Source organism: Carcharodon carcharias, chromosome 2 (assembly GCF_017639515.1).
Source record: "Carcharodon carcharias isolate sCarCar2 chromosome 2, sCarCar2.pri, whole genome shotgun sequence".
In the NCBI taxonomy this organism is placed as follows: domain Eukaryota; kingdom Metazoa; phylum Chordata; class Chondrichthyes; order Lamniformes; family Lamnidae; genus Carcharodon; species Carcharodon carcharias.
Window position 1 is genome coordinate 211327187 of NC_054468.1, and position 15716 is coordinate 211342902.

The 15716-nt window shown below is 40.5% G+C and overlaps 1 protein-coding gene across 4 annotated transcripts in view; it reads left to right on the forward strand.

The window, feature by feature from the left end:
- The window catches only part of LOC121273535 (regulator of G-protein signaling 7), a 464890-nt gene that overhangs the window by 436871 nt on the left and 12303 nt on the right, over positions 1 to 15716 (forward strand). For all 4 annotated transcript variants that reach the window (XM_041180714.1, XM_041180722.1, XM_041180727.1 and 1 more), the window contains 3 exons: positions 269 to 394; positions 4321 to 4507; positions 8462 to 8551. In XM_041180714.1, coding sequence (XP_041036648.1) covers positions 269 to 394; positions 4321 to 4507; positions 8462 to 8551 — 403 coding nt within the window. The remainder of the gene's footprint in view (positions 1 to 268; positions 395 to 4320; positions 4508 to 8461; positions 8552 to 15716) is intronic.

Below are 15716 nucleotides of genomic sequence, written 5' to 3' on the forward strand. Positions count from 1 at the left end.
AGTATGTTTAGTCATCTAGTATTGACTACCACCATGAGAAATAAATCAAGACTTGATCATTCATAACTATCTGTGGGGCATTACTGGTGCAGAATGGTTATCGCATTTGACAACATAACACGCCACCACATTTCAAAGGAATTTATTGACTGAAGTTCACTGAGATGTTACAGCGTGATACATATTATTTAGTATGATCCATATACACCAATGAAACCTGCTGTTACTGTTACTGGCTCATAAAAAATTCCATCCTTTGTGTTTTCAGTAAAGAGCCATATGCACAGAGGGTAAAGCGATGGGGTTTTTGCATCGATGAAGTTTTGAAAGATCCTGTAGGGAGGGAACAGTTTCTTAAGTTTGTGGAGTCTGAGTTCAGCTCTGAAAACCTACGGTATGTACTGGAAACTTCCGAGTGACAGAATTCTCCCTATACACAAGTAAGCAAACAGACTTTGATGAAGAGTCATACGGACTCGAAACGTTAACTCTGTCTTCCTTTCCACAGATGCTGTCAGACCTGCTGAGCTTTTCCAGCAACTTTTGTTTTTGTTTCCAATTTCCAGCATCCGCAGTATTTTGCTTTTGATATTAAAACTGCTGCTGTAACTGGTAAAACCTTCCATTTCACATTCAGGTCATGTGCTGGCATTAGCTAAATATACCTTGAAATGCTGGTCTTAAAACATGCACATTTTCTGAAAGTTCAAGTTAGAATTTACCTGAGTTGGATCATTTTTAGTATTAATATTAAATAATGTTTTTGTATCACTGACCTTTCACATGACTTAAATTCCAGAGGTGGGTTATCGAGAGCCTTATTGAGATCCCTCTATCATGTGAGATCAATAATTCTGGTATCTTCAATGTACCATTACTTATGAGCAAAATTCAAAGAAAATGCCCTTGTGAAAGAATTAAATAAAACACAACAAATGCATGTGCGTGTATGTTTATGCACTACAGTGCCAGAAAGGTTGGTCGCAACTACTCTAAAGAGTAGACTAGACAATCCTAGTTGGGAGCCTTGCTGGCCAGAAAAAAACAGTTGTTAAATATGAGTTGGGACTCCTGAAAAATAGAATGGTTAGTAGTGGATAAATAAAAATTGACTGCAAAGCTTAATAGTTACCTTGTTTCCATGTTTGCAAAAGATAAAGATATTGGGAAAGTGGTAAATCCATAATTGGTTGAAAGCACATTGAGAGGCATGATAAATAAAAGGAAATATTAGTGAAGTTAAACAAACGTAAAAAAAAGGTGCCAAAATTTGACAAGCGATATCCAAGGATCCTGAGGGAAATTAGGAAAAGTAGCAGAGTCTCTAGGTATTATATTTCAGGGTTTTATTGAGAGTGTGGATATGTGCTGGAAGGCTGTAGAAAGCAGCTGCTGAGTCAGAACTAAGCCCATGTAATTGAGGTCAGTTAATTTAATCTTGTGGGGAAAATGTTGGTATTTTTTATTGAAGATGAGATTACTAAATATCTAGGTTGATTTGAAAGTAATAATAAGCAGCCAAAACAGATTTCAGACAGAAAAATCATGCCAGACAATCACAATGAAAGTTCTTTGAGTATATATCAGATATAGTGGATCGGGGAAATACAGTAGATGTGTGTACTTGGGCTTTCAGAAAGCTTTTGACAAGGTACTTACTACACTGGATAAGATTAACAAGTATGGAATTAGGGAGAGGGAAATAAATTAGATAAAAGTTTGGTTTGAAGGGAAGAAACAAAGAATAGGATTTAACGGCAGTTCTACTCAGCTAGTTCCACTCTCCTGCCCTTTTCCTATAATACTGCATTTTATACCTTTCAGATCTTCATAAGACCATAAGAGATATAAGCAGGAAGAGGCCATTCATCCCCTCAAGCCTGCTCTGTCGTTCAATAAGATCATGGATAATCTGATTGTGGCCTTTACTTTTCTAATTGTCCCCCATAACCCTTGACTCCCTTGTCAATCAGAAATCTGTCTAACTGAGCTTTGAATATATTCAATGACCCAGCCTCCAGTGCTCATTGGGGAAGAGAATTCCAAAGACTATCAACCAGCTCTGAGAGAAGAAGTTCCTCCTCATCCTGGTCTTAAATGGAGAGACATGAAAGGTTGTCTGCAGGGCATGTATGGGGAAGAAATGCTCTGTAGCACCACAGAGAAGGGAGAATATAACATAAGACAAGTACATATAAAGTGTAAGGTTAAATTAAAACTTAAAAATTAAAAGATCTCACTTGCAACAGTAGAAATCCATCATGACAGCATCTCATATTTCAAAAAAGGACCCTACTGCACCACAGTGCTACATAGTGGCCAGAACCAAAGAGGCCAAAACCTTGTGGAGGCAATGGAGACTCGGGTACCCCATATCACTTCTATTCAGGAAGGCCCACTGCATCATGTGCCAATTAGGCACTTGACAGGTCAGCGGCAGGGCCTTCCAACAGGATCAAGAACCCCAAGGGTAGAAGTATCGCCCGTTGAGAGCTGTAGGATAATCAGAGGCTAGCAGCTCTATTGAAAAGCAACGCCACTGGGGAGGTGGCAGCTGCTGCTGGTATGAAACCCACCCAAGGCCTAGGATCCTCACTGGATCCCAGGCCAGAGGTGAATGACAGCAGGAAGGGAGTCATGGGGAAGGTGTTGGCTCTCACTGGGTGGGGAACACCTTAGGAGCATGCTGTGGAATAAAACCAACCCCCTACTCATAGGTTAAAGAGGTAAAATTCCCCCCTTTGACTCTGAATCTAACCTGCTGCTTAAATTAAACACTAAACCCTCCATCGGGGAGGCTGAGCAGGAATGGGCAGGCGTACAGATGTGTGCCACCATTTCACATGGGCAGCCAATTAAGGCCCTCCCAGTGTGACAGGCACCCAGAAGCGTTGAGCGCGCCCTGTGCAGGTGGGGGGAGGAGACTGAGTCGGGGCCTGCACTCTTTCGCACATGCGCAAAAAAGTGCAGAAATCTCCCTGAACCACGGAGCTGCCTCAGGGAGTTTAATCTCATGACGAAAAATTTAACTAAAGAGAAAAAAAATTCAGACATGACCCCTCGTGACAATGTCGCATGAGCTGGGACACGTCAATGAATTTTATTTTAAAAATTTATTTGATTATAATTCCTTCATGAAACCTCATTCCGCCCGTGGATGAGGTTTCATGATAAATGCGAAGGCCGCCTGGGCTCTTTGCCTGCCTGCCAACCTTAAGGTTGGACGGGCAGCTCCATTAGTTCTTTTAATTAGTTTTTAAATGGCCTTAATAGGCCTTTGACAGTTTGGCAGGCACGCACCCATCTCCAGTGCGCGCCCGCCAAACTGAAGATCGGAGTGACACGCGGTGACGTTGGGACACATACCCTATGTCACCGTGCGTCATTGTACACACCGGCGAGCGGGGTGCGGGGGCTTTTTGAAAATGTTGCCCTCTTAGGCAGTTCCATTAGGAAGTATGCAGAATCCATAGTTAGTCCGAATCGTACATGCTCTGTGGAAGGAATGAATATGATAACATAAATAGTTATCTTTATCCCCTCATTTATGCAATTGTGAAACCAAGGGGAGAATTTTCCCCTCATCGGGGGTGTTGTGCCAGGGTGGGTGGGAGTGGGCGGCCTTAAGGTTGGACGGGCAGCTCAGTTTATTGGTTTAATTAGCTTTTAAATGGCCTTAATAGGCTTTTGACAGTTCAGTGGGTGTGCAGCCGAGTTGGCTGTGCGCCCACCGAACTGGAAATCTAAATGACATACGGTGATGTCGGGATGCACGCCCAACGTCACCCTGCATCATTTTACGCCTCGGCGAGCTGAAAATTCTGGCCCAAGAGACATATTAGGTTTCTGCAGATGGACCTGTAATGGTATTTCAGTTTGAATATGAACATGTAGGCCAGAACTGCCTAAGAGAGCAACATTTTCAAAAAGCCAACTTCTCTTGAAGTTTCTCCCTGAACTCCAAAATATCCAGAGACTCCGGGGGATCTTAATGAAACAGTGCAGTCTACGTAATTCTGCCCTCATTTGTTGAGTGTCCCAAATCTTTCCAAAATTCCATTAGTATAAAAATAATAGTTATATAGTGTACCAGACTGTACAAAATGGCACAAACAGCACCTATATCATGCTTTATTCTCTGCCTTGCAAAATAATGTATAATAAATTGTACATTTAATCACAACACCCGACTTGATCCTTGAAGTATTTTGACCTGCTTCTTGATAAATTGCAATCTTTTGAACTTTTGACTTGAATTAGTAGAAAAATCAGCTTGACACTGGAAAAAGACTGTTGACACTGCCCTGTGAATCCAAACAGGTTCTGGTTAGCAGTTCTGGATTTGAAGAAAAGGCCTATTCGTGAGGTGCCATCTCGTGTTCAAGAAATCTGGCAAGAGTTTCTAGCCCCTGGAGCCCCTAGTGCCATTAATGTGGACTCCAAAAGCTATGATAAGACCACACAAAATGTGAAAGACCCAGGAAGATATGCATTTGAAGATGCTCAGGTGAGCAGATTACACCACGCAAGAGATGCCACTTATATTGACATTGATATGGGAAATGTGCATTTGAGTAAGTAGTACACATCTAGTGAATATATTGTAATACATTGCACTGTACATTAAAGGCACATAGCTATATTTGCATTACTGGAAACCTGCACGAATTTCTCTTCCAATTCTAACTATGCCATAAAAATAAAATTTGAACCAATGTCAAAGCATAGTTCTGTAATAGTGACCAATTCCATTGAATGGTAGGTTCAGTGCCCACTACCTTTTATTTTTCCACACTGGGGAGATCAAATGGTGAATCACATCAAGCTGTTCCTCAGGATAAGCTCCAGGCAACCAGTTCAAGAGACCTGAGAGCAGTTTGACAAGCTGATTTTTTGGCTGGAGATTGGCACTTGATACACGGAAGACTAAAAGGCTGTGCAAACTCTTAATCAAAAATGGAAAGAACAAAAATAAAAATTAAAGGGTGTCAGAAAGATATAATAATTCTCATAATATTATTGGAATTTATCATAAAATAGAGTAATAGTCGATTGCATCTATGGGCAGAAATTTCCCCCCGTCAGTGGGTTTGTGCGGGGGGTAGACGCGAACCCCGATCAGGGCCGCGCCGCCATTTTACGTAGGCGGGCCAATTAAGGCCCACCCAGCGTGACGCGCACCCAGAAGCGCTGGGCGCTCCCTGTATGGGTGTGTGGGGGGTGGGGGTGTGGGGGGGTTTCCCTGAGTCGGGGCCTGTGCTTTTTCACTCGAAAGAGCACAGAAATCTCCCTGAGGCACAGAGCGCCTCAGCGAGATTAGTTTATGGTTTAAGCATTTAAGTAAAGAAAAGAAAATATTTTAATACATCCCCTCATGTGACAGTGTGAGCTGGGACATGTCAATGAATTTTTTCAAAATTTTTAATTCAATTAATAAACTCTTCATGAAACCTCATCCCGCCCGTGGATGAGGTTTCATGAAAAATGTGAAGGCCGCTTGGGCTCTTCACCTGCCCACCAACATTAAGGTCGGATGGGCAGCATTCTTAACAACTTTAATTACTTTCTTAATGGCCTTAATAGGCCTTTGACAGCTCGAAGGCTACACGCTCGCCGAACTGAAAATCTAAATGACGTGTGGTGACATCAGGATGTCAGCCTGATGTCCCGCGCGTCATTTTACACATCAGCGAGCGGGCCCCACCCCCACTCGCCGACTGGAAAATTCTTCCCTATGGGTCTGTCCGTGTGTGAGACTTAACTAAATTAGTCTGGGTGCTTTGCTGTAAGAAGGGAAGTTAGATTTGAAATGTTAATTAGGTAAACATGGGAAAGTTTAGAAGCATGGGTGTCAAGGGAACATTTGCATTTTTAAATAAACCAGACTAAATTATTTTCAAAGGAGGGGGTGAAATGTGTCATCTAGCCAGGTGAAGTTTACAAACATTGGCCAGGATTTTTCAGTCAACGTGTGGGGGCAGGCCTGACACGCCGGCATGTAAAATGACATGCAATGACGTCAGACGTGCTTCCCGACGTCATAGCGCTGTCTCACAATTGGCTCGCGCCCACCGATATTTATAAGGCCTATTGAGGCCATTAAGGAAGTAATTAAGGTCAACGTTACACTGCCCATCCAATTTTACAGTTGGCTAGCAGGCGAAAAGGCCAAGCAGCCTTTACGTTTTTTAGGGAACCTCATCCATGAGCTTTAATGAATTAAATTTTTTAAATTTTCTGAAATATAAAAGCATGACACAGTCACATGAGGGGACATGTTTAATTAATTTTCTTTTCTATTTAGTTATTTATTTCGAAGGCACTTCAATCCCCCTGAAGCAGCTCCGTGCCTCAGGGAGATTGGAGCACTCTTTTGCGTACATGCGTAAAAGAGCACTGGCCCTGACTCTCCCTCCTCACCCCGCCTGCACAGAGTGCTACCACTCACGTCCTACACTGGGCGAGCCTTAATTGGTCCTCCCGTGTAAAATGGCAGCGTGAAGCTGATCGCAGGCAGCAGCTGGTTCCGTGACGGCTCCCACTGATCCCGCCCGACATGGGAAAAATTCAGGTCAGTATGTTTATTTTTCCCAAAGTTTACTGGTGAAACTTCGTGCTATGAGAGGTTTTTAATATCAGTGTTATGAAGAGTTTTTATTTTAAAAAACATTAATTTCCAATAACATTATGGACATTACTCTCTTTATGACATCAGGAAGATAAAGTCCAAAGACATAGTGAAACAATGGGTATTTGCATTTAAAGAGGGAAATATGTATAAAGGAGTGAAGGCTGTGTGTAAGGGAAGAAGTTTTAAACCTTACAAGTGGAAAAAGCCTTCAGTGTCTATACCTCAAGCTGCTGTCTTCAAAGGTCCGAAGATAAGGAAATTCACTTTGAATTTGAATTGTTCAGGGTATCATGTTTCTTTCCATGGATCTTTTAAAATCTATGGCAAGCATTTTCTCATCGGCATGTGGGGACAGGCCCCGCACGTTAATGCGTAAAATGATGCACAGTGACGTCGGGCGTCTGTCCCGATCATTCCGATCTTTCATTCGGCAGGCACGCACCGGAGTCGGCAGCTTGCCTGCCAAACCTTCTAAGGTCTATTAAAACCATTTACAAACCAATTAACCTAATTGAGAGGGTTGCCCATCCAACCTTAGGGTTGGGGGGGCAGGTGAAAAGCCCAGGCGGCCTTTGCATTTTTCATGAAATCTCATCCACGGGCGGGATGAGGTTTCACAAAGGGTTTATTAAATGAATAAATATTTTTCAAACACTTGATAAACATGCCCAGCTCATGTAACACTGTCACATGAGGAGACATGCGTAAATGATTTTTAACTTACCTTATTTTGAAGTTTCAGTTAGAACTTAATCTCCTTGAGGCAACTCCGTGCCTCAGGAAGATTTCTGCATGCGCGAAAGAGGGCAGGCCCTGAGTCTCCCTCCTCCCACTGCCCACACAGGTATTGCTGAGCGCTACCAGGCGCGCGTCATGCTGGGCGGGCCTTAATATATAGAATAAAATAAAGGTGCACAGCCGATCGCGCGAGGCGATCCGCTCCGTGCCTGCCTGCACCCGCCCCCGACACCCCCCCACCCCCCACAACAGAGAGAAAATTCTCCCCTTTGTGTCTTACTGTTGCCTTAACGAAAGTGTAACTGGGAGTTAGATTGGTTATAGGATTTAGAATTCTAGTAATTTGTAGTTCTATGTACGTAATTCAAATTTATTTCTCTTATTAATAAATATTAACCTAGTTTTGTAAAACCTATAAGACTTGATGGTCTTATTACCACTGAATGCAAAGCACGCCTCTCGAAATTTATACAAACTGCAAAACAAGTTGTGACAGTTGTTTCAAGTTTGGGATTTGAACAACTCAGCATTTACCATCAGCTGTGTCATAACAAGGGCCTGTTTTACATTGAATCCTACAGAGTGAGCATTAAGTTTACTTTTGGTAATGTAATTTTACTGAGTGCACTATAAACCACAGTGACCAAATTTTCCAATTGAATCCAAAAGTTTAAAATATGAAATAAAGCTCTTAGAAGGTCACTAATATTTCACCTAGTTTGTTCATCTTATCTTCTGCCTCTCAATCACATCAACCATCCCCCTTATTTTTACCTGCATTTTATTTAAAAGCTCTCACAGTGCAAAGCCACATAACTACTACTTTATGTTTTAGCAAAAACACAATTATTTGCAAGGAATGCATGGAAAATTAGCTTGGCTCATTCAGGAGAGAAACTTTTGAATCTTTGCATAGAGTGGTGCCCCATTTCAGGCATTCAGTGCCAAGAAGTCCCAGGTCAGATGTAGTCCAGGCAGATGCAGAGTAAAGCTCTAAAGTTAGACTATATTATAACATGAAAACACAGCACTTTAGGTGAACTTGCAGAATGTAGCCTGCTCATGTTTACAATTGACAACTTATTGTTTTAGGAGCACATTTACAAACTGATGAAAAGTGATTCCTACCCTCGTTTCATACGTTCCAGTGCCTACCAGGAGCTGCTCCAGGCTAAAAAAAAGGTACTTATTCATAGTTGTCTTTTGCTTGTACTTTAGTCATCAACCCTTTAACGATCAGCTGGAGATATGGGAAAGATGGTAGGTATTGGAGCAGGAAAAAGACAACAAAAAATCACTTTTTCATCTTTTGAACTTAGGTTATCATGCATAACTTTGGTTTGTGATAAAATTAGATTTGTAGTTTTGTATTATTGACTTAAACAGCATTGCACTTTCGCTCCAATGCGATTATGTTTCTTGTTAATGTTTATATGGTAGTTAGTGCCGCAGTTTTAAAAGAATGCCAATTTTATTTTTAATATCCAATAATGTTCATATCTCTAAACAGCAGATATCTTTAGCAGTACTAAAGCTTTTTGTCCTTAACATTTTGCCTTGTTCTTTGAGAAACCTATTTGGAGCCACAATCCCCACAATTTTTCATCAGTGGATACAGCCAAATGGGGACTGCACCTGCAATCTCCAACTACTTGCTCCTAGTGGGCAAGGCTGCAAAATGGGAGAATGAGTGTGTAAAATTGGCTTTGCAAAATTGACTTTTAAAGAATAAAAATCATATTTCGTTTGCATGTGGTTTAACAAATTTTGATTTGACATGTTTTTCATGGACGTAATTATTGGGCAGATCTTAAAGGTTTTAAGTGATGGCGATGTTACCTTTATGATTTCAAGGACCACAGAGTTCTTCTCAAGTTATAACACAAAAACAAGACCTTTGAGGCAACCAGTCTGTGTCAGTGTATACCCTCCATGTGTGCAAGTAGTTCTAATCGCGTCTGCTCCCATATTGCTTCAGCCCCTTTTTCCTTCAACCACCTACCCAAACTTATCTTGAATGTTGACATGGTTTCTGCCTTAAACGCTAACCCTTGAAGTGAATTCTACAGTCTCACAGTCACCGTGTAAAGAGGTTTCTCCTGCCCTCTGATTCTAAATCTCTTCCATTTAATCATGTATCTATGAACCCCTCATTCTTGGCCCCTCAGATACTGCAAGCAATTTGCTTCTATCCTGTCCCATTCTTCCATAATTATTAACACTTTATTACAGCACCCCATAACCTGTGTTGGCTAACTGTCTAAAAACTCCATTTTTTTGAATATTTCTTTCTTGTATTCTCCCATATCAGGCAGCATCCCAGTAAGCCTGCATTGTACCCTCCCTAAAACCTCACTATCTTTCCTATAGTGCAGAGCCTAATACTGGACAGTACTCAAACTTAACCCTTGTTAAGTTTTAATATTGGCTTATCATTAGCACTTGCCTTTTATATTCTATACTCCCTGAGATGAAGCCCGGACCGCTGTTTTTTCTTTCGTAATAGTCTTGCCAACCTAAGGTGGTTCTGTAGTGGTGACTGATGTGGAAACCAGAATTGCAGGGAGTGTGCCTCAGGAAGTTGGAAGTATTCAGGCTGTTATTTTGTCTGCACTAATTTTACTGGACAGAAAATCATGAATGTGATTTCCCAAGATGAGCTCCCTTTAAGGCCAGTCTGTGCTGGAAGCACCAGATCACAGAATCGGCCAATTGGTGTAGTGATATTGTAAAAGTGTTCATGAAAATTTCTTCTGATACTTCTAGAGAAATTGTAAACATGCTCATTTAGATTGTGTCTGTGATTTCATTTCACTTAGCAAACAGAGGAACTCTTTGCAAAGCCATCTACAGCTTTGCTACAAATTACAAATCAGAAGGTTTTTCAACTTAAAAGTCAACTAATGAAAACAATTGGCCCTAATCATGATTGAGCTGGATTTCTGACCAGGACGTTGGTGGCTAGAGGGCAGGGTTTGTGTTCAGGAGACTGAAAAGTTCAGCGGGGAGGACAACGATCCTGCACAAGGTCCACAATGTTGAAGGTTTTGGGGGGATGGGGTGGGGGCATTTGGTGATCCTGGGGGTAGGTGCACAATTCTGAGAGAGTAAAGTAGTTGGAAGCACTCCTGCTCCTCTTGGCCCACACAAAAAAAATGTTTCTTTCTCAATATATATTTTATGTTTATGTGCTCTCTTTCCCTCCTTGTCTCTCTCTCTCTCCTTCCCTCCTGTTATTCCTTTCCCACTCAGTAAAACATTTTTTATCCCGTTGCTTTTGGTCATTTCTGTAACTGCTTTGTAATATACTTTTTTAGTTTGAAAGACAAGCAAAAGATTCATAGCCTCCATCATCACCATTGACACCAATAATACTCTATGCTGAAAGAAGAGATGCTTGGTGCAAGCAACTGAGATTCAGATCAATTCATTCTTGAGTTGAGATGCTGTATTTCTGCAGTGCATGCCATTCATGCACACTAGTTCAGATCTATCCAAACCTCATCTCATTTATGGCTAATGGATGCAAATGTCTGGCAACACTGAGACTTCAACGATTGGAACATAAACTCTAGCAACGAGCTGAACTAAACAGACGTGTAAAACGATATAACTTCTTTTGGAAGGCAATATATGTATAATTTCAAATTTTGTTCAAAATATCAGAACCAGGCCAAACGAGGCCAACTTAAGTCAGTTTAGTGGAAAATCTCAAAATGGATGATAGTAGGGAATATTCATTTAGGCTTCAGCTTCTAGGAATGTGCAGTCTTCTAGAGCTGAGAAAATAGCTGTCACTTATCAACACCCAAACTGTAATTTTGTACCAAACTAACTCAGGCTAGATCATTTAGCAAAATTCCTGAAACTGTAATTTTGAACCTTGCTGGCACCCATGTTATATTTTATGTCAGCATTAATGTGATTTGGATTAAGGCTCTCTATTACCTATTGTAACTTTGTGGTCATGTTTTGTTAGCTTCTAACTACAAAATGATGTGGGGCTTAATCATTACCCTTGAAAATCTGTAAACAATTAGAAATAATATAGTTAATAGTAATAGATTTGGAACAGTATTGTATAGAGTTAATACAACTTATCTTGAAGTATTTACTGCTTTATGCTTCAACTTCATTTCATTATCTTTACCAATATGTCCTATGTTTTTATTCAGTGGTAAACATTCCTGCAGTTATTCTTGATTTCTTCCTAGATGTTGTTGCAGCCTATTATTTTGCCATTGATTCAGCATTTTTGCCTGCTTTGTTTGTATCCTCTTTATGTTTCTTTATGTTCATTGAAGTCGAGAATCATTGAGGATCATTTTGAGAAATACACTCACAATATGGTAAGTTGATATTTGAGCCTGAGTGACAACCCCACAATGCAGACCCAAGCAGTGAAGTTGTTGTAATCCTTTATAGAGATTCACAACTTCATGTAGAAATAAGAGTGCTCAATTTCAATTTCATATCTGTTCTTTTAGACATACTGTGCTTCTTATTTTATGTGGAGAGCATAAGTCCTTTGTGCATTTCTTCTCGTTTTGATTGTTCCTGCTAAGACTCGGGAGTAACAGCATGTCGGCTATGTATGTGAAATGATAGTCTGGACGATTAACCTTATTGGACTTAACTATAAATCATTGTTTTAAATTAACCATCCCCAAGTATTCTAAATCTTTGACACATGCTGGCTGATTTCTACCATGAGCTCTTTTATTCTCTCTCCTAACCTGAATTGCTTGAGGCCTCACTGTATTAGCCAATTGTATACAGTCCTCGAGGATGTTTCAGTGGGCTGAGATTTCATCAAGAAATGTCTGCAAAGCATTCTTGCTTTGCATGGATGTCATTTTGGTGATATCATTTCAGAAACCAAAATACCAATAACACACCCTCAACTTTGCTTTCTCCTTGTTCACAGAAAAGTATGAACTTATTTTGAAGGATGTTCACAAAGGTAATATAAAAGAACAATGGCTTTTTTCTGTCCATGTTTTAATGTCAGCTGTAACATTTTTTGTTGTGTCCTTAATGTTTGAGATTATTGGCAAGACTGCACAAATAATTCATACTTACACATTCCCATATTCAGTACATTTATTATTAAGGCTCGAATCCTGCATACTTACTTTCCACCAACATTTTTCACACTGTATAGAGGACGGATAACTGATTCAGGGAACTGTAAATAAATCCAACAATCTCAGGAATGTTCACATAGCCTTTGAAACCAGAATGAGAGAACAACTCTTAATACAATTTGGGTGGCATAAAGTATCTCCAATTTTAATGATCATGGGCCATCAACGTACCAAGACTCGTTACTCGGTGTATTGTTGCAGTAACTAAAGCCCCACAAGAAGTGTTTCAATACTCTTTTCATCCTGAATTCTGCATTTGCTTTCCATTTAATTTTTAATGTCCATCAATCCTTATGTTGCTATTTATCACCCATTTCACACTTCCTTCACATATATTTTTAAATGTTTTCTCCCCATATGCATTTTATGCTTCCCAGTGACAGATAGGGGCATAGTGTAACTCCACAAATCTCAATCAAAATAATTACTGCTCTCCTCTCAATACACATGTTCATGCTATGCAGAAAGGATTACAAATTACAAATATCCAATTCTTGCCTAGTTTCTCACTCAATAAGCAGAGGCAAATAAACCATAAATGTTAGCCATGCTTGAGATTTGGACAGGAGTTCCAACACAATAGCAGTTAGGCCCTTTTAATTACATTTTGTATAACCATTCTCCTTTCCTTTCATTTTTTCTGCCATTGTTCATTTTTGTTTATTGTTCTATCTTATCTCCCTTATTTCTTCTAACTTATTTTACATTCCTTTTTTTGATTTTGTTATCCATTCTTTCATCTGAATTAGTTTCCATGTCTGCTTTGCTGTGCTTGTCTCTCCAGTCACGTGTCTGCTATATTTTGCCCTCTTGATTCCAATTATCACATTGGTTAACCTGGAAGTGACTGCATTTCTTTGCATTCCAACAATCATCAGAACCCTGGAGGGAAGCCACTCTGTGTCTCATACACAAATCAAAATGTGATTGGCCTCATGATCAGAATCAGTTAATTCCTGCATTATACTGCACAAGCAATGTATAATTGTGATGGGGTATCCCTAAAGTCTTAATCTAATGCAGTAGAGAAAATGTAGACACTTATTAGAGAAAGCGTGAAGAATCTAAAAGATTGCCGCTGCTGCTTGAATGCCTTCCAGCATACTTCCAGGCCCAATATGCTGCTGGTTCCATAGCTCAGAAAAAGTAGAGTTTTGCACATGCAGACCTATGCACATGGGCAGAACTCTGCTCACTAGCCTCCAAACAATGACAATGGGACAGTCAGCCCTTTGATAACCTTGTAACAATGCTCAAAACGTTCCCAATACTCCAACACTGGATTCTGTTATATTACAACAAATGTGAAGACAAAGGGGTGTGTACGGTCTGACATTGTTTCGGTTAAACCAAATCATGCCAAAATATCTGTGTCAATTCAGTGTGATTTCAGTGTCAAACCCATACAAAACCTATAGGAAGCAAACCAGGAGAAATGATTTCGAGCAGTCCATCAGTGGAGTTATCTGAAATTTTGTAAGAAAATTGAGGATAAATTTGAAATTGCAAAATAAATCAGCCCTAAATAAACTCAGTTGGGTTGGATTTGCTATCCATTTAGGCAATTGATGAGCAATCAAACTCAATGTTAACACAGTTTGTTTTTAGTTTCTTGCTGTTTAACTTTAGTCCACAAAGTACTTTCTATGACTCCAGCCTTTACCAGCCAAAACATTACACTATTATTGATTTGTAGCTGAATAGAGATATGTCATTAACTTGCACTCACAGTGAGCCCAGGTTGGAGAATAAGGGCTACAGTGTTGTAACCAGATTTCCCAACATACTCTTCCAATGGTAGCAATTCACTAGGAGCCAGAGATCATGGAATCATGCCTTATTTAGGACTAAATGCTTTATCGTGTTATTTAGAAAACAAAATACACTGGCCTGCCAGCTCTTGGCTTTATAAAAAGTGTTTTTTGCTTATTCAGATGGTTAAATATTTCTGCTTAAAAAAACAATTTAGGTCCCTTTGGGTATATGTGTAAGAACTGCTATTGAGGTTAAATTGGAATTGATGCCAGCATTTGCAGGGGCACTCACAGTAATGTAGTTTCTTGTTGCATAGGAAAATACAGGACAAATAAGATCATGCAGTCCTTCTGATCAGCTCTAATGAGTACAGGAGCTTAAAGGGGACTCCATGATCCATAGGGAACTCCTTTGATGACAATAGTTTAATTGCAACTGACCTTTCAACTGAATTATTATTTAAGTTTAATATCGCCTTAAAATCATTAGCTGTTATATTTCATCCAAAACAGGTAAGTCCCGGGTCTGTGCTGTGTTTGCTGGTTTAAACTGGGGCAGGCCTTGGTTAGCGAGACAAAATGGCCTGGATTCCTGGTTCTGGTTGCTATCCCGTAACCATTGCTTGTGGTAATCCACATTGTATGACACTAAAATCCCTATAAAGAGAAAGCAAGTCCAAAATTGGATTGTGCAGTATTTCTTTTGTATTTTTGGCACTACAGATGCTGTTTTGGGTCCAAAGTGACATCTGCATTACCATTTTGGGTAGGTCATTTGTGTGGGTGTTAGGAGGGTGCACAAGAAGAGTGCATTGTAGGTGGATCATCAGCTACCTTCATGTTGGTTGCTGATTGATTTCTGCTGGCGTTTCCTGAGTTAGCTGAAGTGCTTGGTAGTTTATATTACCACTTAAAGTTTGTGAAGTCTACAGGGAGTGGTGTGGTCCATGGTGAAGACCTTGGTTCTCACTTCAAATGTTCTGTTCCCAACAGTTTCTCCTAGTCATAGGGGTGTTGTAGTTTCTATACCCGTTAGTCTGCAGCGTGACAAGGGAGAATGCAGAGAAGTGACGCAGAAGACCTCATGTTGCTTGAAGACAGAGGAGGTGAACAAGGGCTCTCATTAGGAGGTCATAGCCACTCGGGGAGCATTTCTCTTATTTCAAACTCAGTGAGCAACAGTGGCCAGGATTTAATGGAGCCCACAGAAGCAGGCTAGTTGGAAGCTGGGCCTGCATAATATCAGGGGAGGCCAGGCACTCCTTCCCACGAGCGGGAAAACTAAGCCCCATTTAGTCAGCAGTAGGAATGGGCTGGGGTGGGGAACCAGTCCACTGGCTAATTAGGCTCATTATTGAGCCACAAAGGCCATTACCCCTGAGCCCAGCAGGAATTAGTGGTGGCTCAGGAATTCTCCTCGTGTGGGTCTCCTGTGCCTCTTGAAGG